At 43.3% G+C, this 21,654-nt stretch overlaps 1 protein-coding gene across 1 annotated transcript in view; it reads left to right on the top strand.

The window, feature by feature from the left end:
• LOC149462533 (retinal guanylyl cyclase 2-like) overlaps positions 1-21,654 on the top strand; it is a 170,275-nt gene that overhangs the window by 109,437 nt on the left and 39,184 nt on the right. The window contains exons 13-15 of the mRNA XM_089676747.1: positions 339-531; positions 8,152-8,326; positions 19,014-19,112. Of these exons, the coding sequence (XP_089532873.1) occupies positions 339-531; positions 8,152-8,326; positions 19,014-19,112 (467 nt within the window). The remainder of the gene's footprint in view (positions 1-338; positions 532-8,151; positions 8,327-19,013; positions 19,113-21,654) is intronic.

Below are 21,654 nucleotides of genomic sequence, written 5' to 3'. Positions count from 1 at the left end.
GAGGAGGGGAAATGTATGCTTAGGGGTAAGCATGCAGATTAGTGCTTGTTTTTTGTTTTTTTTGGAGGGGGGGTGGATTTTTTTCTAGCACATAAAGCTCATACATCTTGGGGATGGGGATGCATTTTGGCATGTTCGCCCTGGGCTATAGATGCTCTTGTCCCAGCACTGCCTACCCAATATTAGGTGGGTGGTCATAAAAGTATGGCTGATCAGTGTACAAATCCTTTGGCAGGTAGAGCCGCTCTCACATACAGCATGCAATTCATCTGTGTATCTGGCTGTTTGCCCGGAGTTCAGCTTTAAAGCTTCAAATAATTGCTTGTGGTTTTGTTTAGGTCTGTGGCGGAAGCTCTTAAAACAGGAGGCACGGTGGAGCCAGAATACTTCGATCAAGTCACCATCTACTTCAGTGATATTGTTGGGTTCACCACGATCTCTGCACTCAGTGAGCCCATTGAAGTGGTCGACCTTCTCAACGACCTTTATACTCTGTTCGATGCGGTTCTGGGCAATCACGACGTTTACAAGGTAAGGGGTTACATTTTTACGTTTTACAAGGGGTTTTTCTTTTTCAGACAAGGGTTTCCATTTTTTTTTTTTTAAATACCTTTCAATGGTTTAAAGCTCTTATGCAAACAGAGGAGCTGGGAGACAGTGGGGTGGATTTAATAAAGGTAAATATAACTGGATACTAACATTTACAGGTAAAGTTGATCCAGGGAAACGGGAGGACAGACCATTTGGAAACTCGGGCACTGCCCAAGGGCCCGGGGTCAGTAGGGGGCCCCATGAGATGCCCCTGCTACCTTTTTCATAGGCTTTTTTGAGTTTGGGCAAGGACACAGGGGCCCCATGATCCTCTATTACCCGGGGCCCCATGAGTTGTCAGTCCGCCCCTGCCAGGGAATAACCGATTGCCTCTCGGGGTATCAGGAAGGAATTTTTTTCCCAGCAGGAGTAAATTGGATCGTACTTTGCTGGGTTTTTTGCCTTCCTCTGGATCAACTGTGGGTATAGGATTATAACTTTTTTTTTTTAATGGTTGAACCGGATGGACTTGTTTTTTTTTCAGCCAGACTAACTATCTAACTATGTAGCTCCTCTGTAATCAGTGGAGCAGGGTGTAGTTTTTTTGGGCTGCTCAAGGTATCACTGGCTACAGGCTCAACTACTATACCCTGCTTTCTAGTGGATTGATGGACTTTTGTCTTTTTTCAGCCAGACTAACTATGTAACTATGTAAAATAGACTGTGCACTATAAGTGCACTTGCTCCAGGGTTTAGTAAATAAGGGAAAGCTCTGCTGACTTCCATCGTCCAATCACGTGCAAGCCAAAATGGTGTTTTTTTTATTGTCCTGATTGGGTTTTTGCAAAACGAAGGTTAATCTCATTTACTAATCTCTGAAGCAACTGCATTTGCAAAGTGCACAGCCTATTTGTCTTTAGTAAATCAACCCCTGTAACCCTAGGTTCACACCTAAGCGTTTTCTGCATCGTTGTGCAGAAACGCAGTACAGTCCATTTAACATGATTTCCTATGGGACATGTTCACATTTGTGCGTTTTCACCAGGTGCATTGTTTGGAAAGGGTCAGGGACTTTTTGAATGCAAAATTTGCATTTTTGGTTCTATAGACTTCCATGGAAATGCTGCAGAAAAGCATGTGCTGCGTTTTTGCCACGTTTTTGATTTGTTTTGTGTTTTTAACCTGCCTAGCAACAAGAAATTTAAAAAAAATAAAAAAAAGTAAAACGCATCAAAAACACGGCAGAAACGGCTCAAACGCAACCTGCATAGGTGTGAACCTAGCCTTAGTGGAATTGCTCCAAAGGGGAAGCTCATCTGACTTCCCTCATCCAATCACGTGCAAGTAAAATTGCTGTTTATTTTTTTATATATTTTGCTTGCATGTGATTGGGTATTTGTAAAGTGAAGTTTCCCCTCCCCTGGAGTACCTGCACTTTCAGAGTGCACAGTCTATTTGTCTTTAGTAAATCAACCCCTGTAACCCCAAGTTCACACCTAAGCGTTTTCTGCAGTGTTGTGCAGAAACGCAGTACAGTCCATTTAACATGATTTCCTATGGGACATGTTCACATTTGTGCGTTTTCACCCCGTGCATTGTTTGGAAAGGGTCAGGGACTTTTTTGAACGCAAAATATGCATTTTTGGTTCTATAGACTTCCATGGAAACGCTGCAGAAAAGCATGTATTGTGTTTTTGCTGCGTCTTTGCCACGTTTTTGATTTGTTTAGTGTTTTTAAATCTGCCTAGCAACATGAAAAATTTACAAAAATGAAAAAAAAAACCACAAAACACAGCAAAAATGCGGCAGAAACACAACGAACAAAATGCAATGCAGAAACGGCTTAAACGCAACCTGCATAGGTGTGAATCCAGCCTTAGTGCAGTTGCTTCAAAGTGGAAGCTCAGTTGACTTCCATCATCCAGTCACATGCTGTTTCTTGTTTGTTTGTTTTTTTCATTTTGCTTGCACGTGATTGGGTATTTGTAAAGTGAAGCTTCTCCTCCCCTGGAGCAACTGCACTTTCAGAGTGCACAGTCTATTTGTCTTTAGTAAATCCACCCCAGTGTGTGACCTCAGGCAGTAGAGAGGGCAGCAGCAGTCAGACCACAAGTGGCATCTCCATTGAACTTGTGTCTAGCCGAAATGTTCTTTGTTTTAGTTTGGAAGAGAATGGGGAAGATTTGGCACCCGGGCAGGTATTGAAATAAATGGCATTCTGTTCAATGGAAGCCAAACAGCAGCCTTCCCTTCAGTCTTGCACAGTTGCACAGGATCCTCTCCTCTACTAAAGGTGCTTGCTCTGATTTCAGTGCATACTGTGAGCTTCTCACAATGTGCATTAAAAGCTGCAGCAAGTCAGGTAGAGCCCGCCTCAATTCCTGGCTGGAAGACGTCCAGCATCATCTAGAGCTTTCCTCCCCAGCCTGACTGTCCCTGGCTCTACCCTTTTTTTTCATTGAATTTCAGTTCTTTAACCACTTCCAGTCTGGACACTTTCGCCCCCTTCCTGTGCAGGCCAATTTTCAGCTTTCAGTGCTATCACATTTTGAATGACAATCGCGCAGTCATGCAACACTGTACCCATATAATTTTTTTATCATTTTTTTGAGACAGATGAAGCTTTATTTTGGTGGTATTTATTCACCACTGGAATTCTTATTTTTTTGCTATATAAACGATACAAACGATATAAAGTCCAAAAATGTTGAAAAAAAATGTTTTTCTTATAAAAGTTTGCAAATAAATAATATTTCATTATAAATCTTGGCCAAAATTTATTCAGTTATCTTTTTAGTAAAAAAACAAATAACCCAAATTAGTTTATAACCAAAAATTCTATTTAAAAAATTTTTTTTTACATTTTTATTTTATTTTTTATATTATTATTTATGGTTTTTTTCTACATACTGTCACCCTAGCAGTACAGTGTCACCATGGTGACACTGTACTACTTCTGGGGGAGTTGAAGATTTTTTTCTTTTTTATTACACTGATTGCTTTTACACCCATAAAGGCTGTAAAAGTAATGATTTAACCTTCTCTCTGGCTGCATTCTTGCAGCCATTGAGAAATACTGTGTGAGCTGTGATTGGTCACAGCTTGTCACATGGTAAAAGGTGTTTTGAATAGTCTTGTACCATGTGACCTCTGTGATCATTCACAGATTTCACACGTAGTAAGCAATGATGTCAGAAATGACATCTTTCTTACTACTATTCATGTGATCACTGATTGGCCAATCAGTGATCACATGATTGGGACCTCACACGTAGTAAGCAATGATTTCAGAAGTGACATCTTTCTTACTACTCTGCATGTGATCGCTGATTGGCTAAGCAGTAATCACATGATCGGGACCTCGCACAGAGGTCCCGTACGATGATTGGTGTTCCACTGTGCCCGGAGGACACAGCGGGCACCGGATCGTGGTGCTGCACGTTCCCAGGGAGTGCGCACACTCCAAAATGGCGGGCGCCGTTTATGAACGGCAACCTGCCCCTGGACTGCCACCGTCCGGCCGTTTATATACAGCGGCTGGATGGCAAGTGGTTAAATTGTGGAGGCTCAGCCTCACATGTAGGCGTTACAACAGCTTCCTATTTTCAGGAAGCTACGTACAATAGTATTGGGCATAAGTTCAACTTGAAAATCGGCCATTTGTGTGTTCGGCGAACACGAACACATAAGGTCGTTGGGCGGGCTGTTTGCCCACTGCACCCCACAATGTACGGTGCCCTGACAGATCAGGTGCAATGCTCTGGCCAATCAGAGCGCATGATTATGTCACAAGTGGGCGGTGGCAGTGGGCATTGTGATTGACATTGGATCTACTTCAAGGGATATTTTTTTATTTTTGATTTTAATAAAGGACTTGTCAAAGACTGTCTCCCGTCATTTTTTTACTACGCTTTTTCTTTTTGTGAATGAGTAGCGGTACCATGTACCCCATATTCATTCACATGGGGGGGGCGGGATCTGGGGGCCCCCTTGTTAAAGGGTGCCTCCAGTTTCCGATAAGCCTTCCACCCACAGACCCCACAACCACCAGCCACAGTTGTGGGGAAGAGGCCCTTGTCCCCATCAACATGGGGACAAGGTACTTTAGGGGGGAGGAGCCTCCCCTGCCCCAAAGCCCCCCCCATATTGAGAGCATGTAGCCTGGTATGGTTCTGGGGGAGGGGCGCTCACCCCCCCCCCCTTTTCTGACATGTCGGGCTGCATAAGGGTCTGGATTTTGGGGTGGACCCCCACTCCTTTTTAAAAAAAAAATTTATGTAGGGGTTCCCCTCAAAATCCATACAAGATCCTAAGGGCTTGGTATAGGTGAGGGGGGGGGGACCCCACACGTTTAAAAAAAAAAATGTAATTGCTGGGCAATGCCGGAAATTCTTTTACATTCATCTGTCAGCGGGGAACCCCACTGACAGCAGAAACAATAAAGAATGTTTCACTACTAAAATATCGGTTGACTTAATCAGGGGCGGACTGACAACTCATGTGGCCCCTGGGCAATAGGGGATCATGGGGCCCCTGTGTCCTTGCACAAACTCAAAAAAGCCTATGAAAAAGGTACCAGGGGCATCTCATGGGGCCCCCTACTGACCCCAGGCCCTCGGGCAGTGCCCGAGTTTCCAAATGGTCAGTCCGCCCCTGGAGCCTGATGATTCCACCAATCAATTGTCCTTAGTGGAGATCTACGTAGTTCTGAGGATGTTATACAATATGGCCTGAAGATCTTCTGACAGGAACCCTTGATGAAGAATCTTTACACCTCAAAAGGTTCACAGCTGTATTCAAACATCAAGCTGTGATAGGCACACCTGAATTCTTAAGCACTTTTCTACAACCTTCTTCCCTTGCGTCTGTAATGCTTCTACGCCCGATGGTCAAGTTTATATACTACACCCCACAGGTGTATGTACATAAAGGACGGAAATGCTGTTCAAAGTTCGCGGTCAAACTTTTGTTAGGTTCTAATGTTCGACCACAAACCGAACAGAGGGGTGTTCGGCCCATCACTAATGTATAACACCCTGCTGCCCGCTTCAACCAGCCATGGTCTGCCTGCATTGCATAGAGAAGAGTCCCAGTAATGATGTCTAAAATGAAAATCATGAAAAGGGAAAAGTGTTAATAATGAAATTAGTGTGTTGATGGGGAGGTGGGGAGGAACTAGGAAAAAGAAAATTTAGGCAGCTTTGATCATTCTTCACACTATCCAACACTAAAGTTTTAAAATGGTTGTAATGGTTGTGGGCAGCACTGTGGCTAAATGGTTAGCACTTCCACTAGGTGTTGGTGCAAATCCCAGCCACAGCACCTCCTGCCTGGAGTTTGCATGTTCTCCCTGTGCCTGCGTGGGTTTCCTCTGGGTACTCCAGTTTCCTCCCACACTCCAAAAACATGCTGGTAGGTTAATTGGATCCTGTCTAAATTGGTCCTTGTATATGAATGTAAGTTAGGGACCTTAGATTGTACACCCCTTGAGGGTTAGGGACTGATGTGAATGTACAATATATATGTAAAGTGCTGCGTAAATTGACGGCGCTATATAAGTACCTGAAATAAATAAAATAAACCCAGTGAAGTGACTGGCCTCAGGTGATACACAGAGATGGAACAAATCCTCCTATATAGGTTGTACCTGTTTATCTGCAGTATTCTCTTTTCTACATCCATTGAAAGTGCTGAATTTAGAAAGTTTGTAGAGCTGTCAAAAAAAAGGGGTGGAGAGCTGAAGTTACACTCTGCAGAGCTGATTGGAGGGAAGAACCACACCCCCGCCCCTCAACACAGCTCACAGGAGCAGAGCTAAGGCTGTCAATCTGCTTGAGGTCCCTCCCCTGTCACCAATTTTCTCTTGGTGTCAGGAAAACCTGTCAGAAGTGATTCATGCTGATTACAGAGGAACAAAGCAGCAGACGGGAATTATACTTAGTGTTCCTAATTGAGACAAGTACACACTATGGAGGGGTATGGTTTGTTCATATTTCATGTCTGAGGTTCACAACCACTTTAAGGTAACGATAAAGCCCGCATCAGACCCCCATTAGTGACTCAAATTTCAACCAATTCTTGCTAAAATTCAAATCATGGATGGTCCTGCAGAAAATTATCAGCCAAATAGTGACGGCATCCTATCAGATGTCAGTGTCAACAACCATGGAAGCCACGGTTACCTGAATACTTCCACCATGTTGAGCGTGGATGGAGGAATTGACTGATTTTCTCTGTCTCTCATGGGCTGAATAGCCAAAATTCAAACCTTCTGTGCCCAGCCATACACTTTATTAAGTATGGGGCAAAGAAATAGACAGAGGCAAATTGTTCTTTATTTATTTCAGGTTCTTATATAGCACCATCAATTTTTGCAGCACTCTACATATATATTGTACATTCACATCAGTCCCTAACCCTCAAGGGGCGTACAATCTAAGGTCCCTAACCCTCAAGGGGCGTACAATCTAAGGTCCCTAACTCACATTCATACATACACATACTAGGGACAATTTAGACAGGAGCCAATTCACCTACCAGCATGTCTTTAGAGTGTGGGAGGAAACTGGAGCACCCGGAGGAAACCCATGCAAGCACAACATGCAAACTCCAGGCAGGTGGTGCCATGGTTGGGATTTGAACCAACAACCCTTGTACTGCTAGGTGGAAGTGCTAACCATTTAGCCACTGTGCTGCTTAACCCCTTGATGCTGATGTAACACAAATATGCGGCATCACAGAACTGGGCTTTTTTCCGTGGGGCTGCAGATTTGTGTACCTGTCTTTGTGCTGGGAGCACGCCGCACAGCGCGTTCCCAGCACAAAGACCGCGGTGTCACTGAGAGCACCGGGTCCCGTTCTAATGATCGGGACCCGAGACTCCCGATTCTGGGTCACATGATTGCTGTGATAGCCTCTGATTGGCTCTGATCAGTCACTGTACAGCCCAACCCTTTGTTTTTTTCTCTCTCTATGAATGGAGGAGATAGATACATTGTATATCTCTAACTCCTGGCATAGAGGGGAAAAAAAAAAGATTTGTATAAAAAATAAAATTAAATAAATATTAAAAAATAAAAGAAAAAATATAGAAAAAATACCTAGATCAAGGTTTGATCTAGTTCAGTACCATGGTAAGTGGTTGGGTCAGGGTCAAAGGTCAGGATTTAAAAAAAAAATTTGTGTCAGTGTGTTTTAGGTAAAAAAAAACCCAAAAACAAAACGCGCACTATTGTTTCTGGGCTTCACTACAGGTACAAACAACAAATAACATACACATATATGGTATCGCTGCGATTGTCAAGAGCTGAAGAATTTATTTTGGGTTGTTCTGTGGTGGTAGGTTATGTTAGTAACAAGAAACACGCAGCTAAATAAAAAAATATTAGTTTTTTTTTACTATTTTGGGCCAGTGTTCCTTTGATAATAAAAAAAAATCAGGAGATATCCATTACCATTTACCACCAAATGAAAGCCCAATTTGTCCTGAAAAAAACGCGGTATAATTCACATGTCAACATTGCAAAATTGTGCTTAGGCATTTCGATTTGTTTTAACCCTAAGGCGTGAAGGGGTTAATTTCCTCATGTTATCCCATCATAATAACTTGTCTCTTCACAGGTGGAAACAATCGGTGATGCTTATATGGTGGCATCAGGTCTTCCCAAGAGGAACGGAAACAGGCACGCGGCAGAGATCGCCAACATGTCACTAGATATCCTGAGTTCTGTGGGCAGCTTCCAGATGAGGCACATGCCTGATGTACCGGTCAGGATTAGGATAGGTCTGCACTCAGGTATCCACACCTCCATTCTGTTTTTCAGTACAGCTCTATGCAGGGGCGTCCCTAGGGTTGGTGTCACCCGGTGCGGTAACACTTGGTGACACCCCCTCCAAAGATCCCCGCAGAATAGATCGGATCTGTGGATTGAGCATAATGGATCGAACTCCGATCCATTATGCTCAATCCGCAGATCCAATCCATTCTGCGGGGGTCGTCGGCTTTCTTTACAATTACAGCATATCTTCAGGGGTCTAGTGGAGTCCATGCCTCGATGGGTTATGGTGGGTGGTCATAATGTTATGGCTGATCGGTGTATAAGAAATCCATGCCCAGCACAGCCTGACACTATACCTCTATCAGCTACTGCAGGGCTGCAGTTTACAGGGGAAAATAAAAATGAAAATGACCTTCAAAAGAAGGATGTTTGATCCCAAACATAGAGCTAGTGGTGTCCCAAGGCAGGTGGGGGGGTGCGAACTGCACTGGGTGACACCGACCGCACGGGGTGACACCGGACCCGCTCCACGAAAAGGTAAGTTGTAAAGCAAGTCGACGATGGATGCGGGGTTTGTCGGCTTTCTTTACAACTTACCTTTTCGTGGAGCGGGTCCGGGGTCACCCTGTATAGGTTGCATGCTGACGATCCCCACAGGATGGTTCGGATCTGCGGATTGAGGACTCCGATCCATTATGCTCCCCAATCCCCAGATCCAATCCATGGATAGGATCAAACATCCTTCTTTTGAAGGTCATTTTCATTTTTATTTTCCCCTGTAAACTGCACCCCTTCAGTAGCTGATAGAGGTATAGTGTCAGGCTGTGCTGGGCTTTGATTTCTTATACACCGATCAGCCATAACATTATGACCACCCACCATAACCCATCGAGGCATGGACTCCACTAGATCCCTGAAGGTATGCTGTGGTATCTGGAACCAAGCTGTCAGTAGCAGATCCTTTAGGTCCTGTAAGTTGCAAGGTGGGGCCTCCATGGATTAGACTTGTTTTTCCAGTACATCCCACAGATGCACAACTGGATTGAGATCTGGAGAATTTGGAGGCCAAATCAAAACCTCAAACTCATTGTTTTGTTCTGCAATCCATTCTTCAATTCATCAGACTAGGCCACCTTCTCCCACTGTTCCGTGGTTCTGATGCTCACGTGTCCATTGTGGGCGCTTTTGGCTGTAGACATGGGTCAGAATGGACACCCTGACCAGTCTGTGGCTACACAACCCCATACACAGCAAACTGCGATGTCCTGTGTTTTCTGACACCTTCCTATCAGAAACAGCATTAACTTTTTCAGCAATCTGGGCTATAGTAGCTCCTCTATTGGAACAGAACTTTGCTCCCCACATGCATTAACCAATAGCCGCCCAACCTATAGCCGTTTGTGTAAAAAAAAAAATACTGATCACTTCCCCAAAGTAGTACAATGTTACTATGGTAACATTGTACTACTTTGGTCATAGTAAAATATGAAAATAAAACCTTAAAATTTTTTTTAAAAAATGTAATAAAAAATTAAAAATAATAAAAAAATTAAAACAAATTAAAAAAATATATATATTTTTTTTTTTCATGCTGTCATCAGTCAGTGTCCCTGTTCACCGCCATGCCAATTATATGATGACGCTGTACTGCACTGCTGACAGTATGTAAAAAAAAATAGTGAAACTAATTTTTTTCATTTTCCGAAAAATTATCACAAAAAAAATACAACTTCAAAAAACTCGCCATGCCTCTTATGAAGTACGTCGGACTGTCTACTCTGCAAAAAGGGGTCATTTGGGGGATATCTGTACTGTTCTGACATTCTTGGACCTCAAGAAATGAGATTGGCTGTCAGTACTTCAGGATTGATCAATTTTCAGATCTATACCATAGTTTGTGAACTCTATAACTTTCCTACAAACTAAAAAATACATCCTAATTTGGGTTATTTTCACCAAAGACATGTAGCAGAATACATCTCGGCCTAAATTTATGAAGAACAATTATTTATTTGTAAACTTTTATAACAGAAACAAAGAAAAACGTGGGTTTTTTTTTCAAAATTTTTGGTCTTTTTTTGTTAATTTAGCAAAAAATAAAAACCCCAGTGGTGATTAAATACCACCAAAAGAAAGCTCTAGTTGTGTGAAGAAAATGATAAAATTTTAGTTTGGGTACAATGTTGTATGACCGCGCAATTGTCATTCAAAGTGTGAGAGCGCTGAAACCTTAAAAATGGCCTGGGCAGGAAGGGGGTAAAATTGCCCGGTATTGAAATGGTTAATGAGCCACCCATGACCCTGTCATCGATTCACCGGTTCTCCTTCCTTGGACCACTGTTGGTCGGTCCTGACCACTACAGGCTGAGAACACCCCATAAGAACTGCAATTTTGGAGTTGCTTTGACCAAGCCGTCTAGCCATTACAATTTGGCCCTTGTGAAAGTCACTCAAATCCTTACGTTTGCTCATTTTCTCAGCATTCAACACATCAACTTCAGGGACAACATGTTCACTTGCTGCTTAATATATCCCACCCACTTTCAAATGGCATTGTAACAAGATGATGTTTTATACTTTACTTGAGAGTGGTCATAATGTTATGTCCAAACCATGTATATCTTCAAATCTAACCTTGATTGGGATCCTGTCTGAGAAACATTCATCCAGCTTGTTTCATGTTGTTCTTCCCAGCTTTTCAGTAATGAGCATTTACAAGCTACTTACAGTCCATTTATTTATTTATTATTTTATATATACGTGTATTAATTTATGTTATCTATCTAATGTTGATAATCCTACTTAGTAAAAACAAGTGGCTGAGCTGTGGTTTTATCACCCCCCCCCCCCCCCCGTGCGCAGCACAACCATCCAGAGCAGTGTGATTACAGTGAAGCACCAACACACTGCCCCCTAGTAAAACACTCCCTGTACACAGTTAACACTTTGATAGCCCCTCATGTTAACCCCATCCTGTCCAGTGTCATTAATACAGTGTCAGTGCTGTTTTTTAGCACTAATCTCTGTATTGGAGTCACTGGGGATGTCAGTGACATCCAGGGGCGGACTGACCATTTGGAAACTCAGGCACTGCCCGAGGGCCCGGGGTCAGTAGGGGGCCCCATGAGATGCCCCTAGTACCTTTTTCATAGGCTTTTTTGAGTTTGTGCAAGGACACAGGGGCCCCATGATCCCCTATTGCCCAGGTGCCCCATGAGTTGTCAGTCCGCCCCTGGTGACACCAAGTCAGTTCCCCCCCAGTGTCAGAATGTTTGTTGCAGTCCCGCTATAAGTCGCTGATCACCACCATTACTAGTAGAAAAAGTGCCAGTACAGTGCCAATGCTTTTTATCAGCACTGATATCAGCACTGGGGATGTCAGTGACACCAAGTCAGTTCTCCCCAGTGTCAGAATTCCCACAGCAGTCCCGCTATAAGTCGCTGATCACCGCCATTACTAGTAAAAATTAAACAAAAAAAAAAAAAATTCCAGTATCTATACCGCCATTTGTAAACGCTATAACTTTCATGTAAACCAATTAATTTGCATGTATTGGGATTTTTTTGTAGCAAAGACATGTCGCAGAATACATTTTGGCCTAAATTTATGACGCAATTCGATTTTTAAAAAAAATTTTTACTGGACATGTTTAATAGCAAAAAGTCAAAAATATTGTTTTTTTTGCAAAATTGTCGGGTTTTTGTTTTTATAGTGCAAAAAATAAAAAACGTACAGGCAATAAAATACCATTGAAAGAAAGCTCTATTCGTGGGAAAAAAAGGACATCAATTTCATTTCGGTGCAGAGTTGCATGACCGCGTAATTGTCAGTTAAAGTATCGCAATGCCGTAACGCAAAAAATGGCCTGGTCAGGAAGGGGGGAAATCCTCAGAAGGGAAAGTGGTTAAAAACATTTCATTACAATAAGACTTGAGTCGCAATTATAAATGCTATAATATGTTTTTTTTAATTTGCTAATTTTTCTTCCCACGAAAGTGGAGTTACCCTTTAAGCGCAAGCCAAACACTTAGCTTGCTGTTGCGTTGCATTAGCCCTATTATTATAAATTGCCATTTGCAAAAAAAAAAATGCATTCAGAGTCTACTTAGCTTTTCAGAGCATTGGCTAGCGTGAACCTAGCTTTTGACAGCTGTCATTGCAACACGTGTCCCCACTGGAATTTGTTCCGGTGACAACTCAACTAATATTGGATTTTTCCTCAATTTCAGTCTCAGCAACAATGGCCCCAAGGACAAATAGAGGGGCTGAATCTCCCCAGCAGGGACACAGACTGTGATGAACACCCGATGGAGGGTCTAACCCTTCCCCATTCTGTACAGAACTGCTGGAGACACATTTTAATGAGATACTGTCACCATGTCTATTAATGGAAGGGGAATAAAAATAATAAATGTACCAAAGGATATGGGTTTGTGCAGGAGCGGACTGACCATTCGAGCACTCGGGCACTGCCCGAGGGCCCAGGGTCATTAGGGGGCCCCATGAAATGCCCCTGGTACCTTTTATAGGCTTTTTTGGGTGTCCTTTGAGTGTGGGCAAGGACACAGGAGCCCCGTGATCCCCTATTGCCTGGGGGCCCCTTAAGTTGTCAGTCCGCCCCTGGGTTTGTGATATGTTTATCGGGATTACTCTCTGCTGCTGCTGCATCCATATCCTCTGTGCTGCCATTTGACATTTGGCAACCAGCAGCACAGAGCCGTGGTGACATCGGGGTAGGATATGGAGCATTTGTGGGATGACAGGCTGAAGAAGACTTTGACACACCCCAGGCCACTCAGGAAAAAAAAGGGGAGCTATGGTAAGTTTTCTCTTTACATCTCAGAGCTGCAGATCTCTTGTGGCCTCTTTGCAGCCACTTCCTATTTACATGAACCTGCGTGAGATCTCTCAAGGTAGCTTCCTGATAGACCATACCTTTGCAGTGAGCATCAACACCTCTGCTTCTTGTCTTCACTGGAAGTGAACATGACAACACAGAAAAGCAATTTGGAGATAAAGGCAGAGCGTTGTCACCCCATAACAGAAAGTATTTGAACTAGGATCTTCATGGCAAGTTTTCTAGGTATTATTTTTGTTAAAGGTGCCAATTTAAAAATCAGAAATAAATATGAAAAACGTGTCGCGCTCCAATAATATTAAATATGATATTTACACTGAAATATAAACATCGGATTAATATATATCATCTAAAATGATTTAAGTAGCAAAAGAGAGTCCAGCTTTAAATTGCAATCCTGCGTGCTTATTTACAGAAACAATCCGTGACTTGTGTTATTCACTAGTGAAAAATAAATAATATGAAATCTAAAAATAATGTAAAAAAAATGTTATATATAAAAAATGTTATATAAAAAAGTCCACAAAAACTTGTGTGCTCCTTCACCTTTGTGAAGTATATGTATGCATGTATATATATATATATCTATATATATCTATATATATCTGACGTATATGACCAAACCGTTAAGTGAGGTCAAATACAGCTTGTGTCCCTTTAAAACAGCGGTTCTCAACCTGGGGGTCGCGACCCCTTTGGGGGTCGAACGACCATTTCCCAGGGGTCGCCTAAGACCATCGGAAAACATATTTCCGATGGTCTTAGGAACCGAGACACCACTGCTCTGTCTCGCGATCTGTGGGCGGGATGATATGCTGCCCCTGTAACCTGGCCACACCTCCGGGATCACTCAACAGCTCCGCCTCCTCGCCGCTGATTGGCCACCGGAACTGTAGCTCAGGAGAGGCACACAGGCGGCCAATCACCGGCGAGGAGGTGGAGCTTGGAGAGGAGGAGCCGAGCGGCAGAGCGCGCAGATCGAAGAAGATCGAGGGAGCTGCAGGACCGAGTGAAGAGGAGAGAGGCCAGAGAAGGAAGACAGCTGACAGGTAAGTGCAAATTTTGCTTCTGCAGGCTGTAGATGGGAGAGGGAGAGAGCGAGCCCAGGCTGGAGCAGGGGTCAGCAAGGTAAGTATCATTGGTGTCAGTGGGAGGAATAGTGCCCCATCATTTGTGTCACTAATACCAACGATGGGGCACTATTCCTCCCCCCACTGACACCAACGATGGGGCACTATTCCTCCCCCCACTGACACCAACGATGGGGCACTATTCCTCCCCCCACTGACACCAATGATAGGCACTATTCCTCCCACTGACACCAACGATGGGGCACTATTCCTCCCACTGACACCAACGATGGGGCACTATTCCTCCCCCCACTGACACCAACGATGGGGCACTATTCCTCCCCCCACTGACACCAACGATGGGGCACTATTCCTCCCCCCACTGACACCAACGATGGGGCACTATTCCTCCCCCCACTGACACCAACGATGGGGCACTATTCCTCCCCCCACTGACACCAACGATGGGGCACTATTCCTCCCCCCACTGACACCAACGATGGGGCACTATTCCTCCCCCCACTGACACCAACGATGGGGCACTATTCCTCCCCCCACTGACACCAACGATGGGGCACTATTCCTCCCCCCACTGACACCAACGATGGGGCACTATTCCTCCCACTGGCACCAATGATAGGCACTATTCCTCCCCCTACTGACACCAATGATAGGCACTATTCCTCCCCCCCCTGACACCAACGATAGGCACTATTCCTCCCCCCACTGACACCAACGATGGGGCACTATTCCTCCCCCCACTGACACCAACGATGGGGCACTATTCCTCCCCCCACTGACACCAACGATGGGGCACTATTCCTCCCCCCACTGACTCCAACGATGGGGCACTATTCCTCCCCCCACTGACACCAACGATGGGGCACTATTCCTCCCCCCACTGACACCAACGATGGGGCACTATTCCTCCCCCCACTGACACCAACGATGGGGCACTATTCCTCCCCCCACTGACACCAACGATGGGGCACTATTCCTCCCCCCACTGACACCAACGATGGGGCACTATTCCTCCCCCCACTGACACCAACGATGGGGCACTATTCCTCCCCCCACTGACACCAACGATGGGGCACTATTCCTCCCCCCACTGACACCAACGATGGGGCACTATTCCTCCCACTGACACCAATGATGGGACACTATTCCTCCCACTGACACCAATGATGGGACACTATTCCTCCCACTGACACCAATGATGGAGCACTATTCCTCCCGCTGATACCAATGATGGGGCACTATTCCTCCCGCTGACACCAATGGCGGGACACTATTCCTCCCACTGACACCAATGATGGGGCACTATTCCTCCCACTGGCACCAATGATGGGACACTATTCCTCCCACTGACACCAATGATGGGACACTATTCCTCCCACTGATACCAATGATGGGGCACTATTCCTCCCATTGACACCAATGATGGAGCACTATTCCTCCCACTGATACCAATGATGGGGCACTATTCCTCCCGCTGACACCAATGGCGGGACACTATTCCTCCCACTGACACCAATGATGGGGCACTATTCCTCCCACTGATACCAATGATGGGGCACTATTCCTCCCACTGATACCAATGATGGGGCACTATTCCTCCCACTGCAAAATTACAGTTCTGAAGTAGCAACGAAAATAATTTTATGGTTGGGGGTCACCACAACATGAGGAACTGTATTAAGGGGTCGCGGCGTTAGAAAGGTTGAGAACCACTGCTTTAAAAGGACTTAGGGATGAGTGGACATATATATCCCTGTCCTAGATGGATAGATGGATGAGTGGAGTGTTTGCCTTTTTCCAGCAGGGGGTCTCACTGTTTCCCAGAGGCCTGCTTTCCTGGAGCCGGATGGATGGATGGAGTAATCCCTTTTTCCTCTAGGGGGTCTCTTTATATTTCAGTGTAAATATCATATTTAATATTAGTGGAGCGCGACACGTTTTGCATATTTATTTCTGATTATAGTGACACACTTGTATGAGTATGTGTGAGGTGTTGACGACCCACTTATGTTTTTTTATGCATTTATTTACTCATTTACATTTAATAATTTACATTTCACTCACTTAATAAGATATTTATGCACATATACCATAGTAGCTCACAAGTATCACGGATTTACATGCCAATTTAAAAATATTACAATTTACATTGATATGATAAAGATCATATGGCAGCACAGTGGCTAAATGGTTAGCACTTCCTCCTGGCAGTACTAGGGTCATTGGTTTGAATCCCAACCATGGCTCCACCTGCCTGGAGTTTATATGGTCTGCATGGGTTTCCTCTGGGTACTCCGGTTTCCTTCCACACTCCAAAGACATGCCGGTAGGTGAATTGACTCCTGTATAAATTGTCCCTAGTATGTGTATGTATGAATGTGAGTTAGGGACCTTAGATTGTACACCCCTTGAGGGTTAGAGAGTGATGTGAATTAACTATATATTAGAGATGCACCGAAATTTCGTTGGCCGAAACGTTTTGGCCAAAAACAACCCTGTCGGTCGTTGGCAGATATGAAAAAAAGCACCAATACAGGTGCCAAAAAAAGCCACCCCTTGCCGCCACCTGCTCGCCACTGGCCACCGCTTGGTAGTTCTGAGACTTACCTCAGAAACCATTGAACGATCCCAGCGCTGGGCATAGAGATTAGTGAAGGAAAGATGGCCTCCACTCATCTCTATGCCCTTGGAGGACGGGAGTTATGTCACTTCCGTTTCCAGACATTTTTTTATTGAAAACACTAGATCAATGACATATCGGCATGGATGTCACTCCACTTCCGCAAACTCAATCTTTCCAAAACTGAGCTCTTAGTTTTTCCCCCAGCCCGTGCCCCCTCCCCTGACTTCTCCATCAAGATCAATAACACAATCATTAGTCCCTCACCTCATGCCAGAGTACTAGGTGTAATCCTAGACTCCCATCTGTCCTTTCACCCCTAAATCCAATCCCTGTCCAAATCTTGTAGACTTCACCTCCGCAACATCTCCAAGATACGACCGTTCCTAACCTCGGAAACCACTAAGCAACTTATTCACTCCCTTCATATCTCTCGTCTTGACTACTGTAACTCCCTCCTCATTGGCCGACCTCATCGCAGGCTATCCCCTCTTCAGTCCATCATGAATGCTGCTGCCAGACTCATCCACCTTACTAACCGTTCTGAATCTGCCACCCCTCTCTGCCAATCCCTCCACTGACCTCCACTCAGTGTCCTCCACCCCTCTCTGCCAATCCCTCCACTGGCTTCCCATTGCCCAACGGATAAAATTCAAAACATTAATAATTACGTATAAAGCCATTTATAACTCTGCCCCAAATTACATCACCAATCTTGTCTCCAAATATCACTCAAACCGTACTCTCCACTCCTCGCACGACCTCCTACTCTCTAGCTCCCTTGTTTCTTCCTCCCATGCTCATCTCAAGGACTTCTCCAGAGCTTACCCCATCCTCTGGAACGCTCTACCCCAATTTATCAGACTGTTGGCTACTCTGCTCACTTTTAGGCGATCTCTGAAAATCTTTCTCTTCAGGGAAGCCTATCCTGCCCTCAGCTAACACTGGAATCTTCTACTCTTCCAACCAGTCCATCCCCCACAGTTACTACCTTTTGTACCACTAGCCCCTCCTTAGATTGTAAGCTCCAAGCAGCAGGGCCCTCAAATCCCTCTTGTGTTGAACTGTATTGTTGCTGTATTGTCTCCCTTATATTGTAAAGCGCTGAGCAAACTGTTGGCGCTATATAAATCCTGTATATTAATAATAATAATCAATGCTTTTTTCGATCTAATGCTTTGCATTGCAGAGAAGAGATGTGGGGTTTTATTGACCCCATATCTCTCCATAAACAGGACCTGTCACTAATTATATCTAGCACAAGGGATATATGCATTCCTTGTGATAAGAATAAAGTGATTAACATTTTTTTTAAAGGGACAGTGCAAAAAAAAAAAAAAAATAAAATAAAAAAAAAAAAAAAGTTTAATGTGCCTCCGTCCCCCCATGCTCACACGTAGTGGTGAACGCATATGTAGGCCATGCCCTCATTTGTAAACTGTGTTCAAACCACACATGTGAGGTATCGCCACAAACGTCAGAGCAAGAGCAATAATTCTAGCACTAGACCTCCTCTGTAACTTTACACTGCTAACCTGTAAACATTTTTAAAGCATCACCCATGGAGATTTTTAAGTACCGCAGTTTGACACCATTCCACGAGCGTGCACAATTTTAAAGCATGACATGTTGGGTATCTATTTACTCGCCATAACATCCTCTTTCATATTTTACCAAAAGATTGGGGTATATATTGTGTTTTGTTTTGTTTTTTTAATCAAAGTGTTTTTTTTAATAAAAGATATATATTATTGTTTAAAAACTGCACATTGCGGTTCCGGTTTTCGGCCAAGTGCATCTTGAATTTTCAGTTTCGGCATCAGAATTTTCACTTCGGTGCACCACTACTATATATATTTATATATATATATATATATGTAAAGTGCTGCATAAATTGACAGTGCTATATAAGTACCTGAAATAAAATAAATATGAGATTGTAGTTATTGAAATTTCATCTATTGTAATGTTCTTCCAATATGCCACATAGTGGCAGAGTCTGGCTGTACTTGTGTTTTGATGTACTTGGAGGAGGCCATGTTTTCTCTTTACTGATGCAGCCTTATGGTTGCCCACCAATAATAGAAATTAGCTTTAAAATTTCAATATCACAACTTTTTTTTTGTTCTTAAAGGGCCATGTGTAGCTGGAGTTGTGGGCCTTACTATGCCTCGTTACTGTCTGTTTGGAGACACAGTGAATACGGCTTCACGAATGGAATCCACAGGATTGCGTAAGTCATAATGATTATCCCACCTACTGTTATTATATATACAGAGCTGGCACATAGACAGAGATACAGATACAGCTGTCACTGATATGGCTTTGTTAACCACCAGTAAAGGCAGCCATAGACAGATTGAAATTCAGCTGGTTCAGCAGGAACCAGTTGAATTTGGACCCATCTATATGTAGGCTGGTTGTATTTCCACCCCTGGTGGAAGGAAAGAAAATTGAATAATGTATGGTCTGCTTTAGCCATTGATCAACCTTCAGCTCTGGCACTTGGATCACATGATTTTGTTTATAAACAAAGGATTAGGGTTATAGTTAGCCACTTGAGGTCCGCCCTATAGCAGATTTACTGCTACAGGGCCGACATTCTGTGCAAAATCACGTATGTAAATGTGATTTTGCACTTCCGCCACTGAGGGGCAAGCACTTTCTGCCAGAGCGCTGCTCCTGCCGTGATTGGACACAACAGAAGCCGATCAACAGGTGCCGGACAATGGATGAGTGTGGGCACCTGTTGATCTCAAAGAAGACTGACAGAACAAAGCCATATAAACAAGGCAGAGCTGTGTTATGTCAACAACAATCTGCTAGATTTTATTCAGGGAACAAAATCTAGCAGATTGTCTAGTAAAAACAGCACACACTGTACACAAAAACACTGCTAGGCACACAAGTAACCCTTTGAACGCCCTAGATGTTTAACCCCTTCCCAGCCAGTGTAATTAACCACTTCCTGTCCGGCCGCTGTATATAAATGGCCGGATGGTGGCAGTGCAGGGGCGGGTTGCCATTCATAAATGGCGTCCACCATTTTGGCTTGTACGTGCTCCCTGGGAGTGCGCGGCACCACGATCCGGTGCCCGCTGTGTCCTCCTGATCGCTGTACGGGACCTCTGTGTGAAGTCCCGATCATGTGTTCACTGATTGGCCAATCAGTGATCACATGAATAGGTGTAAGCAAGATGTCACTTTGACATCATTGCTTACTACCTTTGAAATCTGTGAATGATCACAGAGGTCACATGGTACAAGGATATTCACAACAGCCTTATACCATGTGACAAACTGTGACCAATCACAGCTCTCACAGTATTTCTCAATCGCTGCAAGAATGCATCCAGAGAGAAGGAGAAATAATTGCTTTTACAGCCTTTATTTCTGTGTAAAAAAAAAAAGAGATCTTCATCACCCCCACAAGTAGTACAGTATCACTATGGTGACACTGTACTGCTAGGGTGACAGTATGTTAAAAAAAAAAACATAAATAATAATATAAAAAATAAAATAAAAATGTAAAATTAAATTTTGGCCAAGATTTATGAAGTATTATTTATTTGCAAAATGTTATAAGAAAAACACTTTTGTTCAAAATTTTTGGACTTTTTCATTTATATAGCAAAAAAAAAATCCCAGTTGTGAATAAATACCACCAAAAGAAAGTTGTATCTGTCTCAAAAAAATGCTAAAAAAATCGTATGGGCACAGTGTTGCATGACCACGCATTTGTCATTCAAAGTGCGACAGCACTGAAAGCTGAAAATTGGCCTGGACAGGAAGGGGGTAAAAGTGTCCGGACATGAAGTGGTTAACATACAGTCATACTGTCCACCGCAATATCAAAATCCCGCTATATGTTACTAGTTTAAAGAAAATTCCAGTATATATACCGCCATTTGTAGACACTATAACTTTTGTGCAAACCAATCAATATACGCTTATTGGGATTTATTTTTACTAAAAATATGTAGCAGAATACATTTTGGCCTAAATTTATGAAGAAATTAGATTTTTTTTCAATTTATTTATTGGATATGATTTATAGCAGAACGTAAAAAATACTGTTTTTTTTTTTTTTTTAAATGTTGTTTTTTTCATTTATAGTGCAAAAAATAAAAAAATGCAGAAGTGATCAAGTGATCAAATACCACTAAAAGACAGCTCTAATTTTCGGAAAAAATGACATAAAATTCATTTATGTACAGTATTGCATGACCGCGTAATTGTCAGTTAAAGTAACATAGCTCTGTATCGCAAAAAAATGGCCTGCTCATAAAGGGGGGAAAATCTTCCGGAGGTCAAGTGGTTAGGGTTAGGTGCTTGTTTACATCAAGTGTATTGATCTGCATTGATCAACTGGGGCTGATTGCAAGGACACTGAAAAACCATTTGATCTCAATGTTCCCTGTTCACACTATAAAGTGCATTGATGTGCATTAAGGAATAATGCAGACTTGCTGTGTGCCAAAACAAATCAAAGCAATACAACATGCCTATCAAAATACAAGAAAACAAATTGTATTTTGACCCTTGATGTTGCCTATACAGAAAAACTGCATTTAAAAACACAGTTTAACATGCAGTAATACACAGTTCAATGCATTGAAAACCACTTTTCAGCATGCGTTAATGTGCGTGAATAAACATGCATTTTCTGTGCTTGCATATGTATGTTGCGATGTGAATGAGCCCTTAAACTGGCCGCATATGGCTCACCTTTTTTCATTTAGCCAGCGGGCTGAATGAAAAAAAAAACTGAACAA

The sequence above is a fragment of the Staurois parvus genome, unplaced genomic scaffold (genome assembly GCF_062004578.1).
Source record: "Staurois parvus isolate SC_StPar_1 unplaced genomic scaffold, SC_StPar_1.0 ptg000173l, whole genome shotgun sequence".
Taxonomy (NCBI): Eukaryota; Metazoa; Chordata; class Amphibia; order Anura; family Ranidae; genus Staurois; species Staurois parvus.
This window is presented reverse-complemented; position numbering and strand designations above follow the sequence as displayed.